The following is a 23067-nucleotide window of genomic DNA, read 5'->3' on the forward strand; positions in this document are numbered from 1 at the left end:
AATCCCACCTCTGATATTGACAGTATGATCTTTGAGCCTCAATTTCCTCATCTGTAAATGATGTCTGTGGTTGCTATCTCATAAGGCTTTTGCTGTTGTGAAGAACTAATGACACAGCAAATATGAAGCATTTTGTAAACCTTAAAACACTGTCAGCAATTCTTCTTACTAACAAGCAGCCAATACTATTTTATGAGACAATGTAAAGAAGTGTAAAGCAGTATGGCCCAGAGGAACCCTGGGTTCTGAACCTGAGAACTGTTCAAAATCACCAAACTGCTATGACCTGGGTGGCCCTGGGTGAGCCTCTTTGTCTCTCTAGCCCTCAACTTCTTCATCTGTAAAACACAGACAATTAGACCAGACTCCCAATGCCCAGGATATCCTTGGCTCTAAATCAACTGGGCTCTGATTCAGGATCAGCTGATAAGATACCATGTTTTACAGTCCACAAAGAGAGAATCTAAACTCCTAATCATTGGTTGCAAATGTGAGCCTAACAATCCCATCAAATCACACCTGCTACCAGGACATCCCATCCTAGTCAAACTTCATGAATTCAAAGGACCTGAAAAGAAAACAAATGTACTCTGAATTACTGATTATGGATCACTAACTATATTCATGAATACTCCAGTTAATCCATGGGGAAAAGGAGAGAAAAAGTTTTAAATTATTCATATTTGAATAAAAATGTGAGTCTTCTACATAATGTACATGATAAACATGTTATCCTATTTCCTAACAGGAAGGAAAAGTTTATTACTTAACTCCCCTTTGCTCTGTTTTTTCCCTTTCTAGTTACAACCCTCTAAAAATTTCAGGCATTAAAAGGCGACCAGTATGAGAATTAACGTGTTTCATTATGCTACCCAGAGAATCCATTCCACATCTTAGGCTTTTAGGAGATTTTTTTTGTTGTTCTGTTAAGCTACAAAAACGAAGGCCTCAAGTCTTTCCCTAAAAAAATCTACAGAAATGCTCTAATTTCAGCAGAACTGAAATGTATTGTTATAAAAGTATGAAAGATTTCCAAATACAGAAAGTTCATCCCAATCTTCAAACAAATCTCAAAGCCCTCCAAAGTTCTTGCAAATTAACCATACAGTTTTTACACAGCATTTTCAAGTTGAAAAAGTATCCATGGCTACTTTTTTCAAATTGCCAAATGCTTAAGTAGGGATCCCAAAATTTAATTAAAGGTATCCTAAACATGTACACACCCAAGCCTTCAGCCAGAATGCCTGATTCCTGGTATTTCCTCAGCACTCTTTCAGGTTCAAGTTTCAATGGTCCCTAGGGGATACTCTTTTCCCCATTCCTTTAATTCCCCACTCTCTCCCCATTCTTCTACCAGAGGGTACTATTGGTGTCTCAGAAGATTACAAAGAAAGTACCAGGGATCATATATTCAAGCTACCATGAGTTCTTAAGTCAGACAATAACTCAAGAGATATAACCAATGAAACTATACCCTTTTGTCTCTATACCTACCTGTTTCATCCCTACATTACATCCCTAACTTTAAAAACCTTTAAACATCACACATTTCAAGACTCCCACCTACAGCACCATGGAAAAATCTTGTGATCTTGGGTAAGTAACAACCTCTCTGGGCCTCAGTCTCCTCAAATGTAAGATGAGAAGCTTGGACTAGAAGATCTCTAGTGTCCCTGCAAATTCTAAAATATTATGATTGTTTAAAAAAGAAAAAAGTTAATGATGACAGGTGAATGAACACAATGAAGAAAGAGTTAGTTGGAAAATGGGCTTTCACAAATATAAGGAACAGGAATAACTAGTAAAGTATGGAAGCTGTTGAGATAGTTCAGTAGGATACTTGAGGCCAGATTAAGTGGGAAGGATAAGAAAGGAAAATTCAATAAACAAAATTGGATAGGCCATTATTGAAAAGTGAACCAGAAAGAAAGGAAGTTAAGGCACCAAGAAAACACAGAAAAAATTACATAGTTCTGACAGCAGCCCAGGTATTGAAGACATAAATTATAACGAAAAACTGTAGATATTAGACTCATAAGTAATACCACCTAAAGACATTTTAAAATGTTTTACAAAGTATTCACAAAATAAATGTAATAAATAAGACAATTATTAAGTGTCCCATGTCCCTTATAAGTTATATAACTATTCATCTGGATAGTAAAAAACTCTATTACAAACACCTTACTGTGCTGAACAGACTGAAAATGTTTAAGTTTCTTATTTTTAAGAACATCCTATAACTTAAAATGCTATATTAGAGGGCAAAACTAGCCACATAAAGCAACTTGTAAACCATGAAAGTGCTATATACACATAAGTTACTGTGTAATAAACAAAAAAGAACCCAAACCCAGGGTTCTTAAGCTCATTTTAATACTGTGAACGTGATGGCAACAGAAAATGTAAAATTCACAAGGAATGAAAGGTCTTCCCTGCAAATGCAGCAACTGGAGTCACTTTTTTGCTTCTCTAGTTCTAGACCCAGATCATTAATTTATTAACAGTAACTTCACAAGACGTCTGGCACGTAAGTAATAGAATCCAGTCAGTAATTTATTCAAATAACGGTATATGCCAATACTTTAAGGACGATGAACTTAATTCATCAAAGGAAGAACATCTGTACTGATTCAAAACTGAACTTGACACAGGTAGAGTTAAACTATGAATCAGATTACTGATCTCAGTTTGCTACTTAAAATAAAGACCATCTGTGAGCAAAAAAGAGAAATGCTACTCATATACCTTTTGACTACAGATAGCATTGGTCACTACGATTCAGTTTCTAAGTAAAACTGACTTATAAGTGAGATTTTAATGAGGCCTTTAGACCACTGCTACCATAACTTATTCTTAACAACTTTAATCGTTGATCTTTTGGGGAGCTACATAATGAAAATATGTATGAACAGTTGACAATTTAGCTTACTAATAATTACATTTACAGTGAAAAAGAGTTGCAAAAGTTTCCAAAATAAACTGAGCAAAAACTACTCAGTAAAACTCAAGCAATTATTTCCTAAACTTAAAAAAAAAAGTCTGAGTGCTAACACACCCAACTGAACAAAGTTATCAATGATAAAATTCAAAACAAAGCCTGAAAGACTTCTTTTATGCATGATTAAGAATACTCTTATTAAACCTACAAAAACAAGGGAACATGGATATCAGGATGAAAATCTGGTATGACAATCCATCCTTAACTCACCGCATTGATATTGCAGAGGTCTCCAAACAGCGAGTGATCCATCTGTTCTGAAAAAGTCTAGGCACAATGGGTTATGGTAAGGACAGAGTGTCAGACCTGATGTATATAGTCTTCAAAGAAATGAACCTTACTTTCCAAAACAAACCAAAACTTATCTTAAATGGAAGCTATTTCCATATGACCTCTATGAAAGAACTTAGATGTATATGGGTGTGTCTTCAAATTAACTTTTATGCAGTGAAACTTCATTATAATGCACTTCCATCCTTATATTTCACAGCACTTAACTTGTTTCTAATAGTCTCAGCAAAGGGTTCCTAAAACAACATATGCCTTAAATTATTCAGCCCATGTGTAAGCTTCAACAACTCAAACTCTTCCCCCGAAGTATTATAAGGAAGCTTCACTTTGTAGATTTTCTTAATAATGATCCTTATATTTTAGTGGCTGAGAATCCACCAAATATGTTATATTCTAATATAAAAATACATATCATATAGGAGGCACTTACTATTCAATTGAATATTATATAGTAATCCCAGGGATAAAATGCAGGATCTCTAAATTTCTAAGTCTTTATTTAGTAAAGAGGTTTTTCTTTAAAATTTCCTTTACATTTCTATCCCAGGTTTAGTACACAGTCCTTAAAGAACTTCATGTAAATCAAAATATTACTTTAATGTTACATTTCTATAGAATCAGAAGCTTGCTGCATTTTAAAATCTCATTTACTACCACTCTTATTACATGCTACTACAGAGACTAATTTCCCAAAAAACCAAATCACTAATTTGTTAATACATGCAACAAAGGAAACCTATTAAATACTAACTAAACAATAGTTAAGAGTACCTAGTGACTTAAGACCACCAGTTAGTACTCCTATTTTAAAAAAAAAACAAAAAATACCACCACTTCTTACAAATAAAAGATAAATCTTTTTAAAATGTCAAAATATATAACTAGTTGTATATTATTTATATCTTCAAAATGAACTAACTTAAATGAAAAGCTCTAACATGCATCAACTGCATTTTCAATTTTAATTCTGCAATTCTAAGAACAACAAGATGTGATGAACTATATACAACCAATTCTTTCAATTTTAAAAATTTGCACTAATTTCTCTGGGAAAAGACATAGATTAGACGATGAAGTCTGGCCCTTTGATAAGTATGGCAGGAAAATAACTATATATAGAATACTGGCCTTATTAAATAAAACTACCTTTTACCAAAAATGGTAAACACAAGAATTGTGCATGCCTGAAAAACTGAGAATTGGAAGTTACATGAAAAACTTACAATGAATTTTGAAATGGTTTACAAGTATGAGTTGTGTTGATGGTTATTCTAGATTTCTTTCACACAGAAGTCAAAAGAAATGGTTTGCAAACACTAAACTCTAATGTAGTAAAGAATGAAATTAATTCTATCATCTATTCCAAAAGGTAATGAGAGGTCCTCTCTGTTCTAGGCTTAGTAACACTCATTCATAACTAAGTACATTTACTAAAGAAAAGTTTCATTCCTTCACCTTCTTACATGCACCTATATAAAGCCACATGTGCATGTAGATAGGAAACATGTTAACTTCTGTCTTTATCCTACTTAACTCTTTTTAATGACAATGCAGCCACAGTTCTGATCCCTAGACTAGCCTTTTTCTTTCCCAAGGAAATCTTTTGCTTCTTTTCTGAACCTTAACCTCCAATCAGCCACCTCACAAATTCATGCTAAGGGACTTTAGGTTAAGAGTGTGGATGGCTCAGACACAGTCACTACTAAATAAGTACCCGAAAGCTCATCCCTACAAATGTTAGGGCAGTAATGCCATTTTTATATGTAAAAGGTAACTTATCATATGCATGGATGTGTATATACCCTACTAAAAGGGGAAGAGGAGAGAAAAAAATATCCAGGAAAAAAACTGATGAAAAAATAGCTTAGCATAAGTCATATTCAACAATTTTAATATATTAATGATGTACACTGGAATTTATTCTCACTGTTCCAAAACAAGGGGTTTTATTTGTATAAAATCCTAACTTAAATGATAAAAAGTTTATACGCAGAGGCTGAATGTGTATGTATCTATAAAAGATGATATATAAAATGCCAATCTCTCACACTAAATAAAAGATAAAACTTCTTACGCTTCAACATTTTTCTGCTGTAGACCAGATGTCTTCTTTCCTGGAGCTGCCCCTCTCATCTTCCCTTCTGCATACTGCTCCCTTCAAAAATAAATTCAATTTTAAAAAATCTTAAAATTAAAGAATGTAGCTTAAGCTTTATTTAGATTTACAAATGGAGTATTTAAATGGTTGTATCCATCATTTCTAGTAGGTTCTGAAGACTTTAAATTAGAACAAATGTGTGAAGTTTAAAGGTTTTTAAAGTTAGGGAATGTAATGTAGGGATGAAACAGGCAGAAACAGAAACATTAATTAAAAACATATCTAAAAATTAAAATTAAAAGAAACTGGTTTGGTTTAACTACTTCCAAGACATCTATACTACAAAATTCAAATGGGAGAAAGAAATATTCAGCTGTCCTCTGTAATCTAAAAGGCAGCTTTTCCAAAACTAATAATGCTCAGGTATAGTGTCAACACAAGGAGATAGGCTTTAGTGTTGGGAAACATAATTTTATGTCCATAAAAAGCCCCTAAGAAGGAAAAGGAAGAAGCCTAAAAGTCATATTAAAAATAAATTTAAATGGAGACTACAGAAGGTTCTCTCTAGCTTACTTGGGAAATAATTCTATTTTATTCTCAAAAGGCACAAAGCCTTAAGGACCACTCAAATAGTTTCCCTTCTAAAGCAATTTTAATAGCCTAAAATGTCTTAAAATATATTTCAACTCTAAGAGAAAAAAACCTCAGGGGAAAAAATGAAACATTAAAACCACAAACCTAAATAAGACTCCCTTTAGAAAAAATTAAAAAGCATAAAATGCAAAGGGAAAGGGAGGGAGTCAAAGGCTTGGGAGAATTATCCCACAGTCCTTTAGAATCTTCCAAGGACCTCCTGCTCCTGAAGCATAAAGATCACAGTGGTACAATCACTAAGAAGCAAACAGCACTGAATCATACATGACTCACCCCAGCACCACCCGTACCCCACACCTTCATGTGAAACTTTCAGGACCTAAAATTTATAATATATAATCTCTCCAAGCCAGCCAAGAAAATGAGCTATAAAAATTCCACCTACACTGAAGTTAATGCATCTGTCTCCTCTGCTTCTAGACTGGCTGATGACATATTCAAGCAGTAACAAGCACTGAATGCCTGCAGGGGTATCTCCATTTCCTTAGCAGGGACTAAAAGTCTTTCCTGTACAGTCTCAAGTACAATCCAATAGGTAACATGGACCCTAAAACCACGCTACAGCAGAGTGAAAATGCCCTTCCAGCCAAGTGTCCAAAGATTAATTTAAAGGGATTACTAGCTTCATATCTATTTTGCAAAATAAACTTACTGATTGGCTTTCTGAAGTTCTCTCTGTTTCTGAAGATTTGTGTCCACGTATTTGAGTACTCTGCTTTCTGGAACCCATTCATCCCAGCTATGGGTAGAAAAAAGTTAAGAGATCAGTCAACAATTAGAATCACTACTCAGAGTCTGTTCCCAATTATTATTTAAGAGACCCAGGCAGATAAGACTTAAGATTGTTTTGAATTAAATTTGATGAACTGACACTACATGTTGGGGAGCAGTTAAAAATATGCTCCCCAAATGGAGTTCTTTTTCCAGCAGAGTCCAAAAGGCTCGTCAGTCTCTCCCAAGCAACTTCACAATTCTAACGCTTAAAAGTTAAAAGCAAGCACAACTCTAAAAGCAGAGTTTTAAAACAATTATTCTGGAATTAGTATAAGGTGGTATTGAATATGTATAAATACATATATTTTTAAACACTATACCTTTACAAGATTCACAGAAGCAATATTCAATACTATGCAAAATATTACATTAATCCCAAGGTTAAAAATGCCATAATGAAGCAGAAAAATGTATAAACTGATTCTGTTACAGATTAAAATTGATTAGCTTTCTCTAGTTATTAACAAATAGTTCAACATGTGAGCCTACAGATGTATTTTTCTAAAGTCATCAAGACATTATTCAGTCTGTTATTTTCATATGAATGAGTCATAAAATGTTTTCTGAACACTCTTCCCCCTCGAGAATGCTCAGGGAGTCAACTTAAATTATCTTTAGCATATACTCTACAGCTAAAACTTACAAAGCTATACCATTCCAATCATTATTCCACCACATGAAACTATCCCTCATCATATGTTACTGCAGGCATAACAATTCCTTCACCTGCCTTGTTGCCATTAAGGTATTTTTGTAATGCCATTGGTCAAGTACACCAACCACCCCCAATTCTAAAAGCTCCCTCCAATCAAGAGTTTCTGGTGTGATATTGCAAAGAAAAAAGAAAAAGCCATCCCCAAATTTAAAAAAAATTAAGAAAACCCTAGTGAAGGGATGCAGCCTTTTGAGGTATCAAAGTTAGTAAGTAAGCCTTTTCTTCCTACTGATGGAGCTCCTTTAGTAACACAATTAGCTATGTCCTCAAAGCAAAGAGGAAAAATTTTGGTTGACTAATTCCCCACTTCTTTGACCTCCTATTTAAAATGAACAAAAAAAAAGAAAGAAAGAAAGAAAGGAAAAAACATACTTTCTATCTTAAAAAAAGAAAAAAAGAGGGAGGGCGACCCCATAATCCTCAATATGATTTCCTAGAGAAAACTTTAAAACATGCATTTACCTAGAGGTCAGGAAGGGGTGGTGTACTGAGGGAGCTCCTTCAGGAACAGGAAAAAGGGCTACAATATCCTCACGTGTCTTCAAAGATTTTTCAGAGCGCCTGGGCCTCACAGCACTTCTGATGTAGACAGCATAGTACAAAGTAATCTCAGTAACTATGTGCAGAATTTAGCTTAAGCTTTATTTAGATTTATTTACAAATGGAGTATTTAAATGGCTGTATCAATCATTTCTAATAGGTTCTGAAGACTTTAGATTAGAACAAGTATCTTAGCATAAAGGGTTGGCAGAACTATTGAACTTCTTTTAAAAATTACACATTAATTTGTTTGAAAGGAAATTCCAATTTTTGGTTTGGGGTTTTGTTGTTTCTTCTTAAAGAAAACATTCTATCCCCATTTTGATGAATTAGTTCAAAACAAATTATGAATCAAGACATGACTTTCCCACTAAGTATTTTCCATGAGCCTTCCAGCTACTAATAACTTCCCCATTAGCCCTCCTCAAAATTGCATTAAAATACATGAGACAATACTACCAGGATTAATAATCTGATTCTCGTTTAGATCATTTAAAAGTAGCTTGTCTCCTTATAGCCTGCCAATATGGGATCATGCAGTTTTAACATCAAGAAATTAGAAAAAAATATTAAGCCATTCTGTTGCCCCTCCCCCAAAGGATTTTTAAAGTCTTTTACAAAGTATTCATCCTAGCTAATGTTACTATATAATCATCCATTTATAATAAGTAGTTAATTTATACAGGAAGTACAACTGGCTAACACTTTCTAACCTAAAATTTTATCAAGTTAATTTGGTAACTTAAATACATGTCACATTGTCCCTCTGATAATTTTATTTTTTTAATAAACAACTTTTCTATTTTCAAATTTCAACCAAAAAAATAAGGTCACTGCTATGCTTCCCTTGATTTATTTTGGGTTAAATAATTTTACTGAACTACTAGGAAATATACATTCAAAAGTCAAATATCCTTTGTTCTGATATCACCACTAAGGCAGCTTAGCTGATCACAAATGACTAAAATATGAAAAATAAGGGTTACACATATTGCCTATAATAAAAATGCCAAGTTGCCAATGTAATGATTAAAATCTCATTTTCTTAAGTGACAAATGATTAATAAAAAATAAAATCCAAAAGATATCCAGTTTTCCTACAGACTGAAATACAACATTCAGGACATTACCTGAATGTAGCCTGCTGGGCTACAACTTTTCAAATCAGTTTTAATTTAGAAATCTCCAGCATAGGTACTAGAAACAAATCTAGGACCAATTTTGTGAAGTTACTTCCTCCTATGTCTCTCCTAAGTCACTGACGAAACATGGAAAATGAATTTTTTCAGATGCATTTTGTTGATGTACATGAAAAGATTTTAGGTATAGGTAAAAATTACCTTTAATATTTAATTTTTTTGAAGGAAAGTTGATACAAGACTAAATTTGTTAAAATAAAAAAGCTATTAAAATTGACTTTAGCTTGCAATTAGCTCAGAATGCTAGAAAATTAACTCCAAACTTGAACATTCCTTATATGGACTTACTGGGTTTGGGAGCAACCATAATTTAGACTGAAAGCAGCCATTCTTGGCTTTCCTAACTTTAAATAAAACTACAAGCCCAATAAAAATAAACTTGGAATTAAACATGTTTACATGAAATTATGCATTAAAAAGGAGATCTGTTAGCCACATTTGCTGCCCTAATTTTTCTGGGTAGTTGGACTCCCTATCTCACTATGTAATCTTCCCTTAGGATTCTACCCAGACACGACACCACTGCCCAGTCTCTGAGTCCCTCAATGTGGCTTTGAGTTGGGCAACTTATAGGCTGAATTTTATGTATTTATCATGTGCAAAATTTTCACAAACAAAAAAGAATTCCAAACTTTCCTAGGAAATGAATCCACATCAAAAGTGAGTTTGGTACTGACAACCTTCACAAATACCTATGACTGCCATAGCCTCCAAGTTTAGCCAGGGAGCTAAAAGTCTCTAAACATTTTCATATGTTCACACCTCTAAGGAGGCAGAAGGTCTAACCACTTAAACAATTAATCTTACAAGGTAGGGGAAGTAAATCAAAATCATGAATTTATTACTCATTCTTCCCTGGTGTCTTTTACACATTTTAAACGCAAAGTAATGCTGTTTTTCTGGAAGGATTCTCAACCTCATTGCAAGTTCCTGTTCATCTGAAGCATTCTTTAACTATCTGAATGCTGGTGGGCTGTCACTAGAAAACTAGAAGTTTTGGAAAAGAGCAACATCTACATGTCAACGGTTAATTTTCAGGTAAGGAGAAGACAAGCTATTGGAAAACCACATACAACATGAGACAATATATCAAGATTTACAGGATAAACAATTAACAAATGGATTCTGCCAGATAATGGCATAAATGCAGTATCTGTTTTCCTGATACAAAAATCTTATTTCTAACAGGCAAAAAAATGGGATCTCCTAGTTATTTCCCAAAATATTAAATATGAAGACTCAGTGTTGCTGGCTGAACTTTGTTTCAATGGATTAAATTATCACAAATTACTATGTGGCAAAAATTACATTACATATTTATCAGCTTCAAGATCATACTAATGGAGAGATTCCACACCAGAATTCACCATACTCATGAAATTAAAGGGTAAATGCAAAAACAACAACAAAACCACATTATTTGAACACCAATTAAAGAACACTAATCAAAGAACACTAATCAAAGAAATAGGTAGGCATTTAATTAGATCCTTAAGACATCACAAGTAGTACCTACAAGCTAACATAAAAACATATACAATAATACTATTGTCTGTTAAAAGGATGAAAATATTACTTTGGGACTAGCTTCACAGAGACAAGAATGAAAAGTTAGCCTAAGTAAATATAAACTAACATGCTTTCAAAAGCCTTAACTTAGCAAGTTCAAAGAAAAGAACAGCAATATGATCCTGAAAGGGGCTAGACCTTAACCCCTAAAAAGAAGCAGGTGAGGTAACTGTTGATAGGAAAATAATTTGGGGAAGCAGACAAAAGGGTAGAAACCAACAAAGAGACTACAAAACACAATCCTAGACTTTAGGTGGCAATGTAATCGGCTCCCAGGTCACACCTAAGAAACCCTTTTTTAGATTACAGGTAAATAATCACACATCCATAAAACTAAAATTCCCTTTTCTCTTTCTATGACATCAACAGAAGTTACTAAGTCTAATATATAACATGGACCTCTGGGGCTCCAAAAAGTTTCCTAAAAGGACAGAAGATTTAAAAGTGAGACTGCTTGCCAAATTACCACTATGCTAAAGAAATAATTCCACCACCTCTCCTAAAACAAATCTATTTGGCCCAGATGAGAGCAGATGATAAAGAAACATAAAATCACAAGGCAGAAAAGCAAAATATTTTGTGCCTGGGAAACATTGCTGGTCTGTGCCCCATTTTCCTAGCTACCACGTGCATCCTACAAGGCCAAACTTCTACATCAAGAATCCCACAGACCAGGCAGATTCACAGAGAAACAAACAACTGTTTGTATGAGTGCACACCACAACCCAGACAGAGAGACCAACAGAGACTACAACGCATGATGCTGGACCCAAGAAACATCAGGAAATGGAATGTTGAAAGCCTGACAAGAGATATCAACCCTACAAAAAACTCAAAAACAAATGCCTTACTGAAGGATACCTCTTTGCAGCAGAAGGACAAAACCCTGCTGGTTAAATTAAAGTTAATCAATCTTATAGCACATAAGGAAAGAAATTACAGGGGATTCCATCATCTTGCAGAACTAAAAATAACATCTGGATCTTTCTGGAACCTGGTGAGAAAAGCCCAAAATTACTGAGAAGACCTTTTACTCAGAGATCCATGGGCACCATCCAAACCCCAGCACAGCAGATCAATTCTCAAGAAGAGAAATAGCCCTGTGTGACTAAGATTCCACACCTGATCCTTAAATGCCTTGTATAAAAGGTGCCAAATTTGAAATCATGTTCTGAAAATGTCTGATAGTAGCATTATGTATTTGGACTTATCTAATCCTTTATGTTTTAGTTCCTCCCCATGAGAAACAATCACCTCTTTCATAATACTACACTGACTTTCAAAAAAAAGACTTGCATTAAAGTTTCAAAGTACAGGAAATGAATAACACATAGACATAGAGTCTCTGGAGACAGCACATGTCCATACTAGTCAGCAAAAACTATGTCTACACAAACACAGACGCAAACCTGAGTTTTTTAAAAGCTGGTTTTATCATTTTAGCTGTTTCATCAATACAGGGTTGCTAAGGTGGCACAGGACTTTCAGTTGTCTGAAAAAGGCAATTTATAGCATAATCCTGGCATAAAATAGAAATGCCACTGGGAGTTCTCGTTCACTTTGGAGTAGCTGTGTACTAACAATGCAGCCAAAAAGCTAAAACTGGAGTTCATGTTTCCAAGTCAACTGAGAAGTACTTTGCACAAGGATAACAAAGTTATCTTATTATGAGCCCAACTTTCATATTTATCCTATTCACATATAATGTACCTCTTACAAGACTAAAATCTGACACAGAACAGAATAGGCTGGGATCACTGTTACTAAATCATATTACCAGATCACTCTACACACAGACAGACAAACACACTTATTCCCAAATCAAGCAATTCTTTCTTAAGTAAACTGCTGACAATCAAGAATCTAGGTTCTTCGCTGAGTGAACATTTAATTCATGCTCCAAAGAATTAAGTAAGTTCTAAATAAATGAAATGGTTAAAAGGATCTTATTTGCTTGCTATTAATTTCTTTCATCACATTACAATTTACCTTTGCATTATAAAATACTGTAGCTTAAAATCACTTGTAAAAACATCAAGGTTCTAGAAACCCAAGCTTGTACCAGTTCATGACCCAAACTCTTTTGTGACTTTATTTTGGTTTAAATGAGAAAAAAAGAGGCTTGTGTGCAGAGCTCCAATACTCACTTTTTATTCCAACCACTGTAATGTATAAAGTATTTCACTTGCTTGTCCTTTATGGCAACCTTTACACACTGAAACAAAGAAGAAAACAAATGATTCAGATATATCATTTTTTCAATGTCTCTTAATTATTTAAAAGCCTTAATAGGTCTTGAAGAGAAAGACTGCTAATTAAGAGTTAATTCTACAGGTTAATTTAGTCAGCCTAAAAATTTTAAAGGATAGCCAACAACAAAATATACTCAAATTTAAGTGGAGTAGTGAGAAATCAACCTTATTTTCTTATTAATACATTTTTATTATTTTAATAATGTAATCAAGAAAAGGTCAAACTTATTTTAGAATTAACCAAAAAAAAAAGTCATATGCTGACTTCCTAAAACACTACACTCAACTTTTAAATGATATAAACATATAATCTGAAAGAAAACATTCTGTCAAGATAGAAGAAAAGTCAACAAAATTGGAATTACTAGGAAAAAGACATATTCAAAAAAGGCTAGTTCTTAAAAAACTAGTTCTACAATGAAAAAGAATATCAAGAGTTAATAGCAAGATATAAGCTACAAAAATCATAAGGTAATCAAACAAGCAAATGTGAAAGCCAGTAAGAGAAAAAAATGCTAAGGAAATCAAGAATGCCAAAAATATTTTAAATTAAAATTACCATCTCACTGTATTCTCAAGGAACAAATTCAAATTGGAACCTAGGAATGGTTCATTTACACAAAGAGCCAATAAAAATTAAGTGGTAAGAGGGAAACACGGAGGACAATAGGTAGCAGAGACATCAACACACAAAATTTATGCTTTCCTATTAGAATCAAGAAAGTAAACATTTTCAAAACATTTAACACTGAATGAGTAAAGTCCCTCTTTTTAGTAAAGATTACAAACCCTCAAATTTACAAAATTACTAGCCAGATATACATTTCAAGTTTTTTTTTCTGATTTTACTCATCTACTTGGGGGAGGGAAGGGACTTTCACTATCTGAGGCCCTACTGAGAAAAAGTTTCATCGCAATTTAAAATTGTTAAGGATATCTGCCAACAATACATGCTACTAACTCAAACTGATATATACAGCGTCCCCAAATTTTAAGTTGTAAGCTACTGAAGCTTCAAAAGCTTAAAACTTCACTAAGATTTTGGAGGCCTTGGACCATTCCCTGTTTTAAAGTTGTTTTTAAAAAGGCTACTGGCTACTGGTTATTTCCAACTGACTTATTTAGAATAGCCAGCAATCAAATTATGAGTTTTGCAAAAACTGGCAGCAACTATTATTTACAATTTCACTTACTGTGATAGATTTTTTAAAATACATCTTTAATCCTGGTAGTCCTATTGGACAAACAAGTTCTCATCTTGGGATGCTTCTATATGACAATGTTTTAAAGTCACATTGAGATGACGTTCTTTAAATAAAGATAGGTCCAGCTGTTCAAACAATCACTTAAAAGATATTCTAATTAAAGTATTGTAGTTAAAAATTTTAGCTTTCTGCTGCCATAATAAAAAATTTGACAATTTTGTATTAGACTGACAAAATAACATTAACAGGACTCACATGTACTTATTCTTATCAATCTCATTAGGATACATATTTATGACATATTTACAATACCTGAAGCTTCTACAAGTCAGTGAGCTTACATGTTTTCATGTGAAACGTCTCATTACTTAAATTATGCTATTTATGTGACAACTTATGAACATATAAAGTTATTTCTATACACATAGTAACAAACAAATTAACATGGTACATACTGTCTCCAAACACTGTATCAACCCACACATCTTTAAAGGGCAAAATCATAATACAAGTGTTAAAAACCAAGGCTACCTTAAACACCTGTACTCATCAAGTGAAACAGAAGAATAAAACCCAACATTTCTTTCTACTCTGCTTTTTCTAGCTGGGGTGGTTTATGCTGGTAAACAATAAAGCTTAAACACGGGAACCAAGGACACCATCACCTTAGAAAATAAGCTCATTTGCAAAACACCAGGAAAGATCCCCAAGGATTTTTAACAGATTCACCCTGCTAAACTACAAAAAGCAATGGAAAAGAAACTGAGGGTGCAGAAAGCTCAACATGAAACCCAACTGAACCTGATAATCCCAGACACAGAGTGAGGAAGCACTGGAGCAACAGAATGAAGTGAGGCAGGCCGCGCAAGTGTTGTTACATGACTTCTCATTATAAATGAAGACAAATTGCACATCTAGATTCCAGGACTTGAAGATGCTATAGGAAGGAGAAGTTGGAGCCTAAAAAGATGAAGTTTTAAAGACCAGATCAAATACAGAAGAAATATCTGATGGAGACAAAATAATTTCAAATTTGAGAAAAATTATTTTCAAAGTAGCTAGAGAAAAATAGCAAAGGAAAGAGGGGAGGATCCCAAAGAATGGCTAACATTATTATACCCAAAACAAGCAGGAAGACATAAGCAATCCCAGCCTTTGCTCATCTATATAATCTTTATAAAAATGGCGTTTCACATTATCAGGATATCCATGATGAAAACATAAGAAATGTCTGCAGATGAGTATGGCAGATTACAGAGCTACAGGCTGGGAAAAACAGAAGGCTGTCTCCCTATCCACATGTGACTAATTTGACAGTGCAAAAAGGTCTCCCACCAATAAGATCTTCACCACAAATGCAAAGATCACACATGAATTGTTTGAAAGGATGTATTATTCACAAAGCCTTTTGTTAAAAAAAAATCCAGAGTATAAACATAAAACAGGAAACAACGTTCATTAGTGGTATCAACAATTATCGTGGAATGCGGCTTTATGGGTGGTAAGCTCTCGGTCTGTTGATGACCCCATGCTAGATGGCCCACTAAAGGGGACCTTATGAAATTCCAAGCCATTCAAAAGAGATTGGTCCAAGCAATCTACACAAGAAAAACCAAATGGATGCAAAATACCTATTGCCCATATAATGATATAGTAGTTGGCAGTCAAAGTAAGCTGAACAATAGATATATACATTCATTTCGAACAGGCACTGCAGATGAACAGGAGAAAATGAGATAGACTGATTTCATTCAGGAAAATACATAGCACTTCCAATGAGTTCCAAATGTGCTATGTACAAAAGACCAACCTAGCCACACCAACACTCTCCTGACAATGTTAGGTGTAAATCACAGAACAGTTCAATCCCAGAAGAATCATAATTGCCTAAAGGCAATGAAGAAAGAACCTGGTGGGTATAACTGGGTTGTAATACTACCAATGATGATCTGCAAATGAGAAGTAGTTCAAAATATACTATCAAGGACATTTGTGACTCGAAAGGAAGACAATTCAGTCATACTTCAAGATACAATATATGGACAGTCCAAGGGCAGCACTGTTTTCCATGAGATATTAAAATACCAAGGGGAAGATTTCAAATCAGGTCCATTTTCCTCTTCTGGTAGGTCCTCTAGAGAGGCTATATGGAAATACATGGACAAAATTCACACAGGATGAGTAGTGATGAATGGCTTGCAATGTATAATGATGAAGGAAATAAACATACAGATGAGATTTACTCAAGTTTACTAACAAAATTAGTTTGTTTCCACTGAGAATAAAGTGTCAGTTGCAAGATAGAGGGAAAATAAATCTGAAATTGAAATTTGGGCAAAGATAGTTCACAAAATGGGTAATTCTACACCTATGAACTCAAAAGTCAAATATAATTAATTTTTCAATGTCAGCCTTAACATTTAACCTGGTATAATAAAATGCTTACCTAATATCTGTTTGTATAATAACATGACCTTATGCAGATAGAATCTAAACCCATACTTATAACCTGAAAAATAAAGCACAAAGGATGGCAGTTTTCTCTCCATAGACAGTTCATGTGCTTTTTCTACTTATTAAAAACCAACTCCTTGCTGCCTCCTCCTTACAACTCCCACAGCTCTTTCTAAAGCTGCTTGTTCAAGCAGCCTGGCAGGGACAATGGTTAATGATCACTAAAAGAAAAGAAATTAAGCAGATATGTGGAAACAGAAAAAAAAAAGAATAAAAAAGCAAGTATTCTACCAAAGCAAGAGGTAAAGAGAGATTGCATAAGAAAAACTGTATCTAAGAAAAACTAATCAGAAGTAGCTCTCAGGAATATGGTAAAAGAAAAAGGGATTTCCTACCTTTGCTTCATAAAGGAGTGGTCCATGAAAACACAACACACGTTCACCTGTAAAATATTTCAAAGTATTCAATTAATCCATAATTGTATCGGTTCAAGATAAGGGACAATGAAATAAAATAACTACCCATGCCTTATACTATACCACCAGCAAAATCATAACTCTATGTGAAGCTAAGGGGAACATCAACATTTCAGGTCAAATTTCAAATATATGCACAAATGAGCAGGATTCTGTTATATGAACCTGAGACAAACACAGATGTCAACGATATAAACAAAAAAAGGAAGGTATAGTTTATACACGTAAAATTGTTAGTTTGTTACTTGAGCAGAAACCATGTCTTTCCCATGACCATCATCTGAATGTAAAACAATACAATCTATATATTGAAGCTTCAACTTCTTTCTTCTAAATGCCCTTCAACTTAGAATTTTTTTGCATGTCATGTATTTGAAGGGTACCCCATTCCATATGAATCCACATGACAGAATTTTAAAAGCTAAACAGTCATAAAAATGACTAGATGAAACCTGAGAGCCTAAAATCAACCGTAAATTAGAGGTGAATCCTGCATTTCCAACCCTGAGCTGTACAGTCCTGATTCAGTCCTTCTTCCTAAATTCCCCGGTAGAAGAGAGAGAAGAATCCCTGAAGGCTAACAGAGAATAGCTCTGTTACTCCTCAGTTATTTAGTCTAGTTGGATTCATCAATCAGGTCAACACAGTCACCAAAAAAATCAAAAAGGATACCAATAAGACCAGTCTACTATACTCCAAAGTTATTACAGACTAAAAAGAGTCCTAGTTATTCAAATAAGGGAGTTATTCCTGAATCAAAAAGTGGTTTAAAATACAATAGTTTTCATCAGTTTTTTTTCTGGTTGTTTCTGCTTTTAAAAGGGAATTTCAAAAGTCAATCACCCTTTTACACAAAGGAGCATACACAAATTGGACCAGTGTCACCTGTGTAAAAATAGTGGTACTTTAAAAATGAAGTACTAAGATACCACAAAAAAAAAAAGTTTACTTATCAGCCTTAACACATACATATGTCACTAACCTGACCTTTTAGAACAGAGATTCTTAAAAACTGGGATCTAAGGATCCCAATCCCCAATGTGTATGAACAGATTTCAGGTGGTTCATGAAACTCAGATGGAGAAAAAAAATTACTTTTTTTCCCCTCACTAAATCTTGCTTTCCTTTATAATCCTATGTATTTCATTTTATGCATTCAAAAAACATTATTCTGAGAAGGGGTCCACAATCTTCACCAGACTGCTAAAAAGATCTATGACTCAAAAAGGGTGAAGAATGCATGTTTTAAAGCAAAATGTTCATTTAAATACACACTAGTATAGGAATGGTTTTATTACAGTACTGCTGTTGTTCAGTCATTTCTGCACTAAGCCTTTGTGACTTCTTTTGAGATTTTCTTGGCAAAGCTGGAGGGGTTTGCCTTTTCCTTCTCTAGTACATTTTACAGATGAGGAAACTGAGGCAAAGACAGTGAAGTAATTTGTCCAAGGTCACACAGCTGTAAAGTGTCTGAGGTTGAATTTGAACTTGGGTCTTCCTAACTCCAAGACTTGGCACTCTATCTACTCCACCACCTAGTAGCCCTTACAGCATTAACTACATATAGGGTACTGGGTTCAACTCTGCAATTTTCTTCACTGCAATGAAACACAAAGTATTGGAGACTATTTAGCAAAAACTATTTGTGAAGTCCAAGAATGTTGAATTTCCACACAGTCATGTATGGAAAGTAGATTCTTGATTCTAGAAAGTAGAAGTTAGATTCATAAATTCAGAGTGAGAAGAGAACATGTGGGTTAACTCAGTCCTCTAATTTTACAAAAGAGGAAACTAAGATCACACAAGTTATGAAACCCCATTCCTTATGTTTAGAATGTTACCCTCACTTACATTTTATCTGTTGCACTGAGAACCACTAAATGACACAAAGAATTCTCTTTCAAGCATATAATTTGATGGCTTTATATTGTATTTAGAAAATATGCTTCCATTTTAAATACCATGTGTTTGCCTTTTGTTTCATGTACTTCCAAAGTCAGTATGATGTGCATGGTACCAAAAGCAGGATCCTAACATGTTTTAAAAAGGAAGGTACTTTCAAGACAAAATAATATGATCTTTTATATTACTAGTTCCAGGGAAAATACAAACTTTTTATTTTACTTTAAAGAATTATGAAAATTTATAAGTCTCATGTTTTAGAAAATTGATTTTTGTTAGTAATATATTGTCCATCTTCATATTAAAAGATGCTACTTTCCCCTCACAATATTCTTGTAAATTATCTCATTGTAAACTAATCGATCATACTTTCTCAAAAAAAATTTGCTCTGAGATTCATTTATGAGAGGAGTTTATGATTACAAATGACAAATCGAAACCATTCTGTCTGGCTTTCAAAACCTTCTGCAGTCTGGTCCTGATGCCTGTTCAAATACTGAAGTAATGATAGTACATAAATCCTACAATTCAATTTGAAATACTTAATTGAAATTAATGTGCATTCAATTCAAATATCTATATCCTACAATTCAATGCAAAAATGCTGAGTTGACTGAAAAGACTCTCATGAAATGATACTGAATGAAGTAAGTAGAACCAGGAGAACACTGTACACAGTAACAGCAACATTGTTTGATGACCAACTTCAGAAGGCTTAGCTCTTCACAACAATGCAATGATCTAAAACAATTCCAAAGGACTCAAGATGGAAAATGCTATCTACATCCAGAGAAAGAACTATAGAGTGTGAAAGCAGACTGAAGCATACTATTTTCTCTTTTGTATTTTTCTTCCTCATGGATTTTCCCTTTTGTTCTGATTCTTCTTTCACAACATGACAAATGTGGAAATGTTTAATATGATTGTACATGTATAGCTTACATCAGATTGCATTCCATCTTGTGGAGGTTGGGGGAATGTAGAATTCAAAATTTCATAAAATTGAATGCTAAAAAATAAAAATATATAAATTTTTTAAAAAAAATGTTGAGTTGAATCCAGAATCCTTAATATGTAAATCCATGATTACACTAAAACTTACTCAACTCATTTCCCACACTTCCCACCACCTACACTCCCAACAGGCTAGTACTGTCATCACTCAAAGCAGAAGCAGTCCAAAACCAATGAAGAGTTTGAATACTGAATTCTTCATTTATTAGCTGTGTGGCCATAGGCTAGTCACTTCCCCTCTCCAAGTGTGTGATTTTCCTGATGTGTAAGAAAATACCAATGATAAGTGAGTCCTTTATAACAAGTTACCAGGGGGTGCACACCTGAGAGTGACTTTACCTATGAACACAGAGGTAGCGCCCCTGGACAAGAACCCAGGCCTTCCTGCCAGCAAAGTCATCCTCTCCGCCTGTAGTCTAAAAGCACAGGCATATTACTAATCACTGGGAACTAGGGATACAGGTACAATGAATGAAACAATGAATCCTCCAAGAAGCTTCACTTCTAATGAATGTTAAGGCAACACTGAAAGGATCTATCTCACAAAGACAGCACAGGGTAGCAGATACATAGGTGGCCTAGAAGGCAGGAAGACCTAGACTTTGGTGAAGTCCTGCCTCTAATACGTATTAGCTGGTTAACTCCAAGAAAGTCACTTAACCTCTCGGTGTTCTAAGTAACACCCTATAAATGAAGTTGCAGAGACAACACAGAACTAAAACTGGTAGTGGGAGTTTTGTTCCTTATCCCTTTGATCCCAGTACCAACTAAATCCTAAGTCCACTCCCATCCCTCATAGGGTGGCTATAAGGGAAAAAGATAGCAATTTTTAAAATTACATATTTAAAGAATATGTAAATGCAGCTGTTACTTAACCATTCTCTCACCCTCCACCGACCCTTCCTTCCCGGACCACTCCTGGGCCCACCTCCAGCATCACAGCACCTGCACTTCGGGTATACATGCAGCCCACAGCTAAGTGTTAGTCTCCTTTTCCCAACCACGGCCTGCCCACAGCTCAAAGGCACTGGTGCGGAATGCCAGCACATTCTCAAATGTTGGCTGGGAAAGGAAAAGTTCCTTAAGATAACATATAAAAACGAATTCTGCCACGGAAGCAAGGTTGCCTAGGATCCTATGCTACGTTGAAGCAAACCTCCGTCCTGGACGGTAACGTCAGGGATGACGTAACTGTCTAACGTATAGCAAAAGGGTAAACCGAGGAGCTGCACCGCACGGTTTCCACGGTAGAGAACAAGCGCACTTTCCAAGGCGATGCCATCTCTCTGACGCCAGGGCCCCAGCCGCAGCACAAGAGCGCCCCCGCCATCAGGCCCTGTCTCTGGCGGCCATGTTCCCGAGCGCCGGGAGGAAGGCGGCCCGAAACGCCCGGTAGGTCCCTCGGCCTCGGCCATGGTTCCCCGCCTGGGCCGAGCTCCGGGGCCGAGTTCCGGGCCTTCCTCCCCCTCCTGGGCAGATCCTCGGGACCCAGGCGGGGGGAGGGGCGGCTACCTGCTCACCTACCCGAGAGGCCCGACCCGGGGAACTACTCTCGGTGTCCTCATCTGTCAAATCCAAACCCTACCTCTCACCCTTCTGCGACCCTGCCCCGAACAGCTCGGGGAGTCAGCAGTCACGCGGTGTTCCCCTCTCTGGGCCTCAGTTTCCCCCTCTGTAAAAATGAAGGGCGCGACCCCGATCAGGGGCCCGGCAGCCTCCGGACCCCGGCCAGGAGCGCGCTTATAAACAACTGAAGGAAAAGCTACATTTCCGTGGGAGGGGCGGCCAACAAGCTCGGGTAACGACCACAAGGGGCGACGGCGCTCCGGGGACAAAGAGAAAGGCAGGACCGGCCCTCCGCCAGCAAACAAAGGCGCCGCCACATCGCGGCCCTCGGGGACTCGATCTAGCACCCCTCCCCCCCACCCCCCGGCTTCAGGTGCTCCGCGGTGACTTAGCGGAGCCTCCTCAGGCCCTCCCCCCGCCCCTCTATCGCGGCCTACCCGCCCCCACCGGGGCCCTCGGCCCGCACTCACCCTCCTGGAATTTGGGCTTCGGGTCCTGCTTCGGCGCCATTTATGAACGACTCTCCGCCTCCGCCTCCTGCTTCTCCGCCTCCTCCCCCCGCCGTCGTCGTCGTCGTCCTCGCCGCCGCCGCAGCCACCACCGCCCCGCACCACGCCCAGCCTAGCGTCACGCCCGGCTCCGCCCCCGGCCCGATTAGCCAGAAGCCCGCAGGCCGCGAAGCACCAAGAGCCGCGCGCGCACCCTTGGCCAAGGACTGCAGTGGGGGGACGGGCACGCGCACGTTTCGGCGCACGCGCAGGCCCGCCCCCGGGCCGCCCGAGGCATGCTGGGAGGGGAGTTGGCTGGCTTTTTTTCCCAGTACGTCACTCAATCCAGGAATGGCGAAGACCTTTTGTAAGTGCCCGGTACGTGCCGTGGGTGGGGCAGGAAACCGTCCCTGCCCTCGAGGAGCCACGGACTGATAGGAGAGATAACCTGCAGTTCTCCTTCTTTTGAGTTCCAGCTTCTCTCCTTGCCCCACCCGCATTTACTCAAGTGAAGTCGAGCAAAGCCCGCGTCTTAGCCAAAGAAGACAACTTGCCACAGAAAGGGTAGACTGGGGTCCTCTCTGAGTCAAAGCACGTTTGTTAATCCCCTACTCGGCCCTAGGCACCGTGCAGAGTGCTGAGGAGCTGTCAGCCGAACGGGGGAGAGCATACAAATACTTATCCACGTACGAGCAGGACGCATCCAGGATCAATTACAGATAATCTCGAAGTCCATGAGCGTGTATCAATCGCTTACCCTGTGCCAGGCACTGGGCAGTGCTGGGAATGCAAAAAAGGGGCAAAAATAGGCCCTGCCCCAAGTTACTCCCAGTCTGATGATGGAGGTAACTTCTCAATAGCAACTAGGG

General features: G+C 36.7%; 1 protein-coding gene across 7 annotated transcripts in view; it reads right to left on the minus strand.

The window, feature by feature from the left end:
- MORF4L1 (mortality factor 4 like 1) overlaps positions 1 to 22303 on the minus strand; it is a 44667-nt gene extending 22364 nt beyond the window's left edge. Inside the window, exons 1-7 of one of the 7 annotated variants that reach the window (XM_072628579.1) lie at positions 22181 to 22303; positions 17148 to 17194; positions 12989 to 13056; positions 7996 to 8112; positions 6697 to 6783; positions 5367 to 5447; positions 3212 to 3268 (exon numbers count right to left, since the gene is read on the minus strand). In XM_072628579.1, coding sequence (XP_072484680.1) covers positions 3212 to 3268; positions 5367 to 5447; positions 6697 to 6783; positions 7996 to 8112; positions 12989 to 13056; positions 17148 to 17194; positions 22181 to 22220 — 497 coding nt within the window. In that variant the 5' untranslated portion in view covers positions 22221 to 22303. Of the gene's footprint in view, positions 1 to 3211; positions 3269 to 5366; positions 5448 to 6696; positions 6784 to 7995; positions 8113 to 12988; positions 13057 to 17147; positions 17195 to 21729; positions 21862 to 22180 lie in introns of those variants that run through there. The other 6 variants (XM_072628583.1, XM_072628581.1, XM_072628580.1 and 3 more) reach the window with 6 other exon arrangements.
- Positions 22304 to 23067: the final 764 nt, after the last annotated feature.

The sequence above is a fragment of the Notamacropus eugenii genome, chromosome 1 (assembly GCF_028372415.1).
Source record: "Notamacropus eugenii isolate mMacEug1 chromosome 1, mMacEug1.pri_v2, whole genome shotgun sequence".
In the NCBI taxonomy this organism is placed as follows: domain Eukaryota; kingdom Metazoa; phylum Chordata; class Mammalia; order Diprotodontia; family Macropodidae; genus Notamacropus; species Notamacropus eugenii.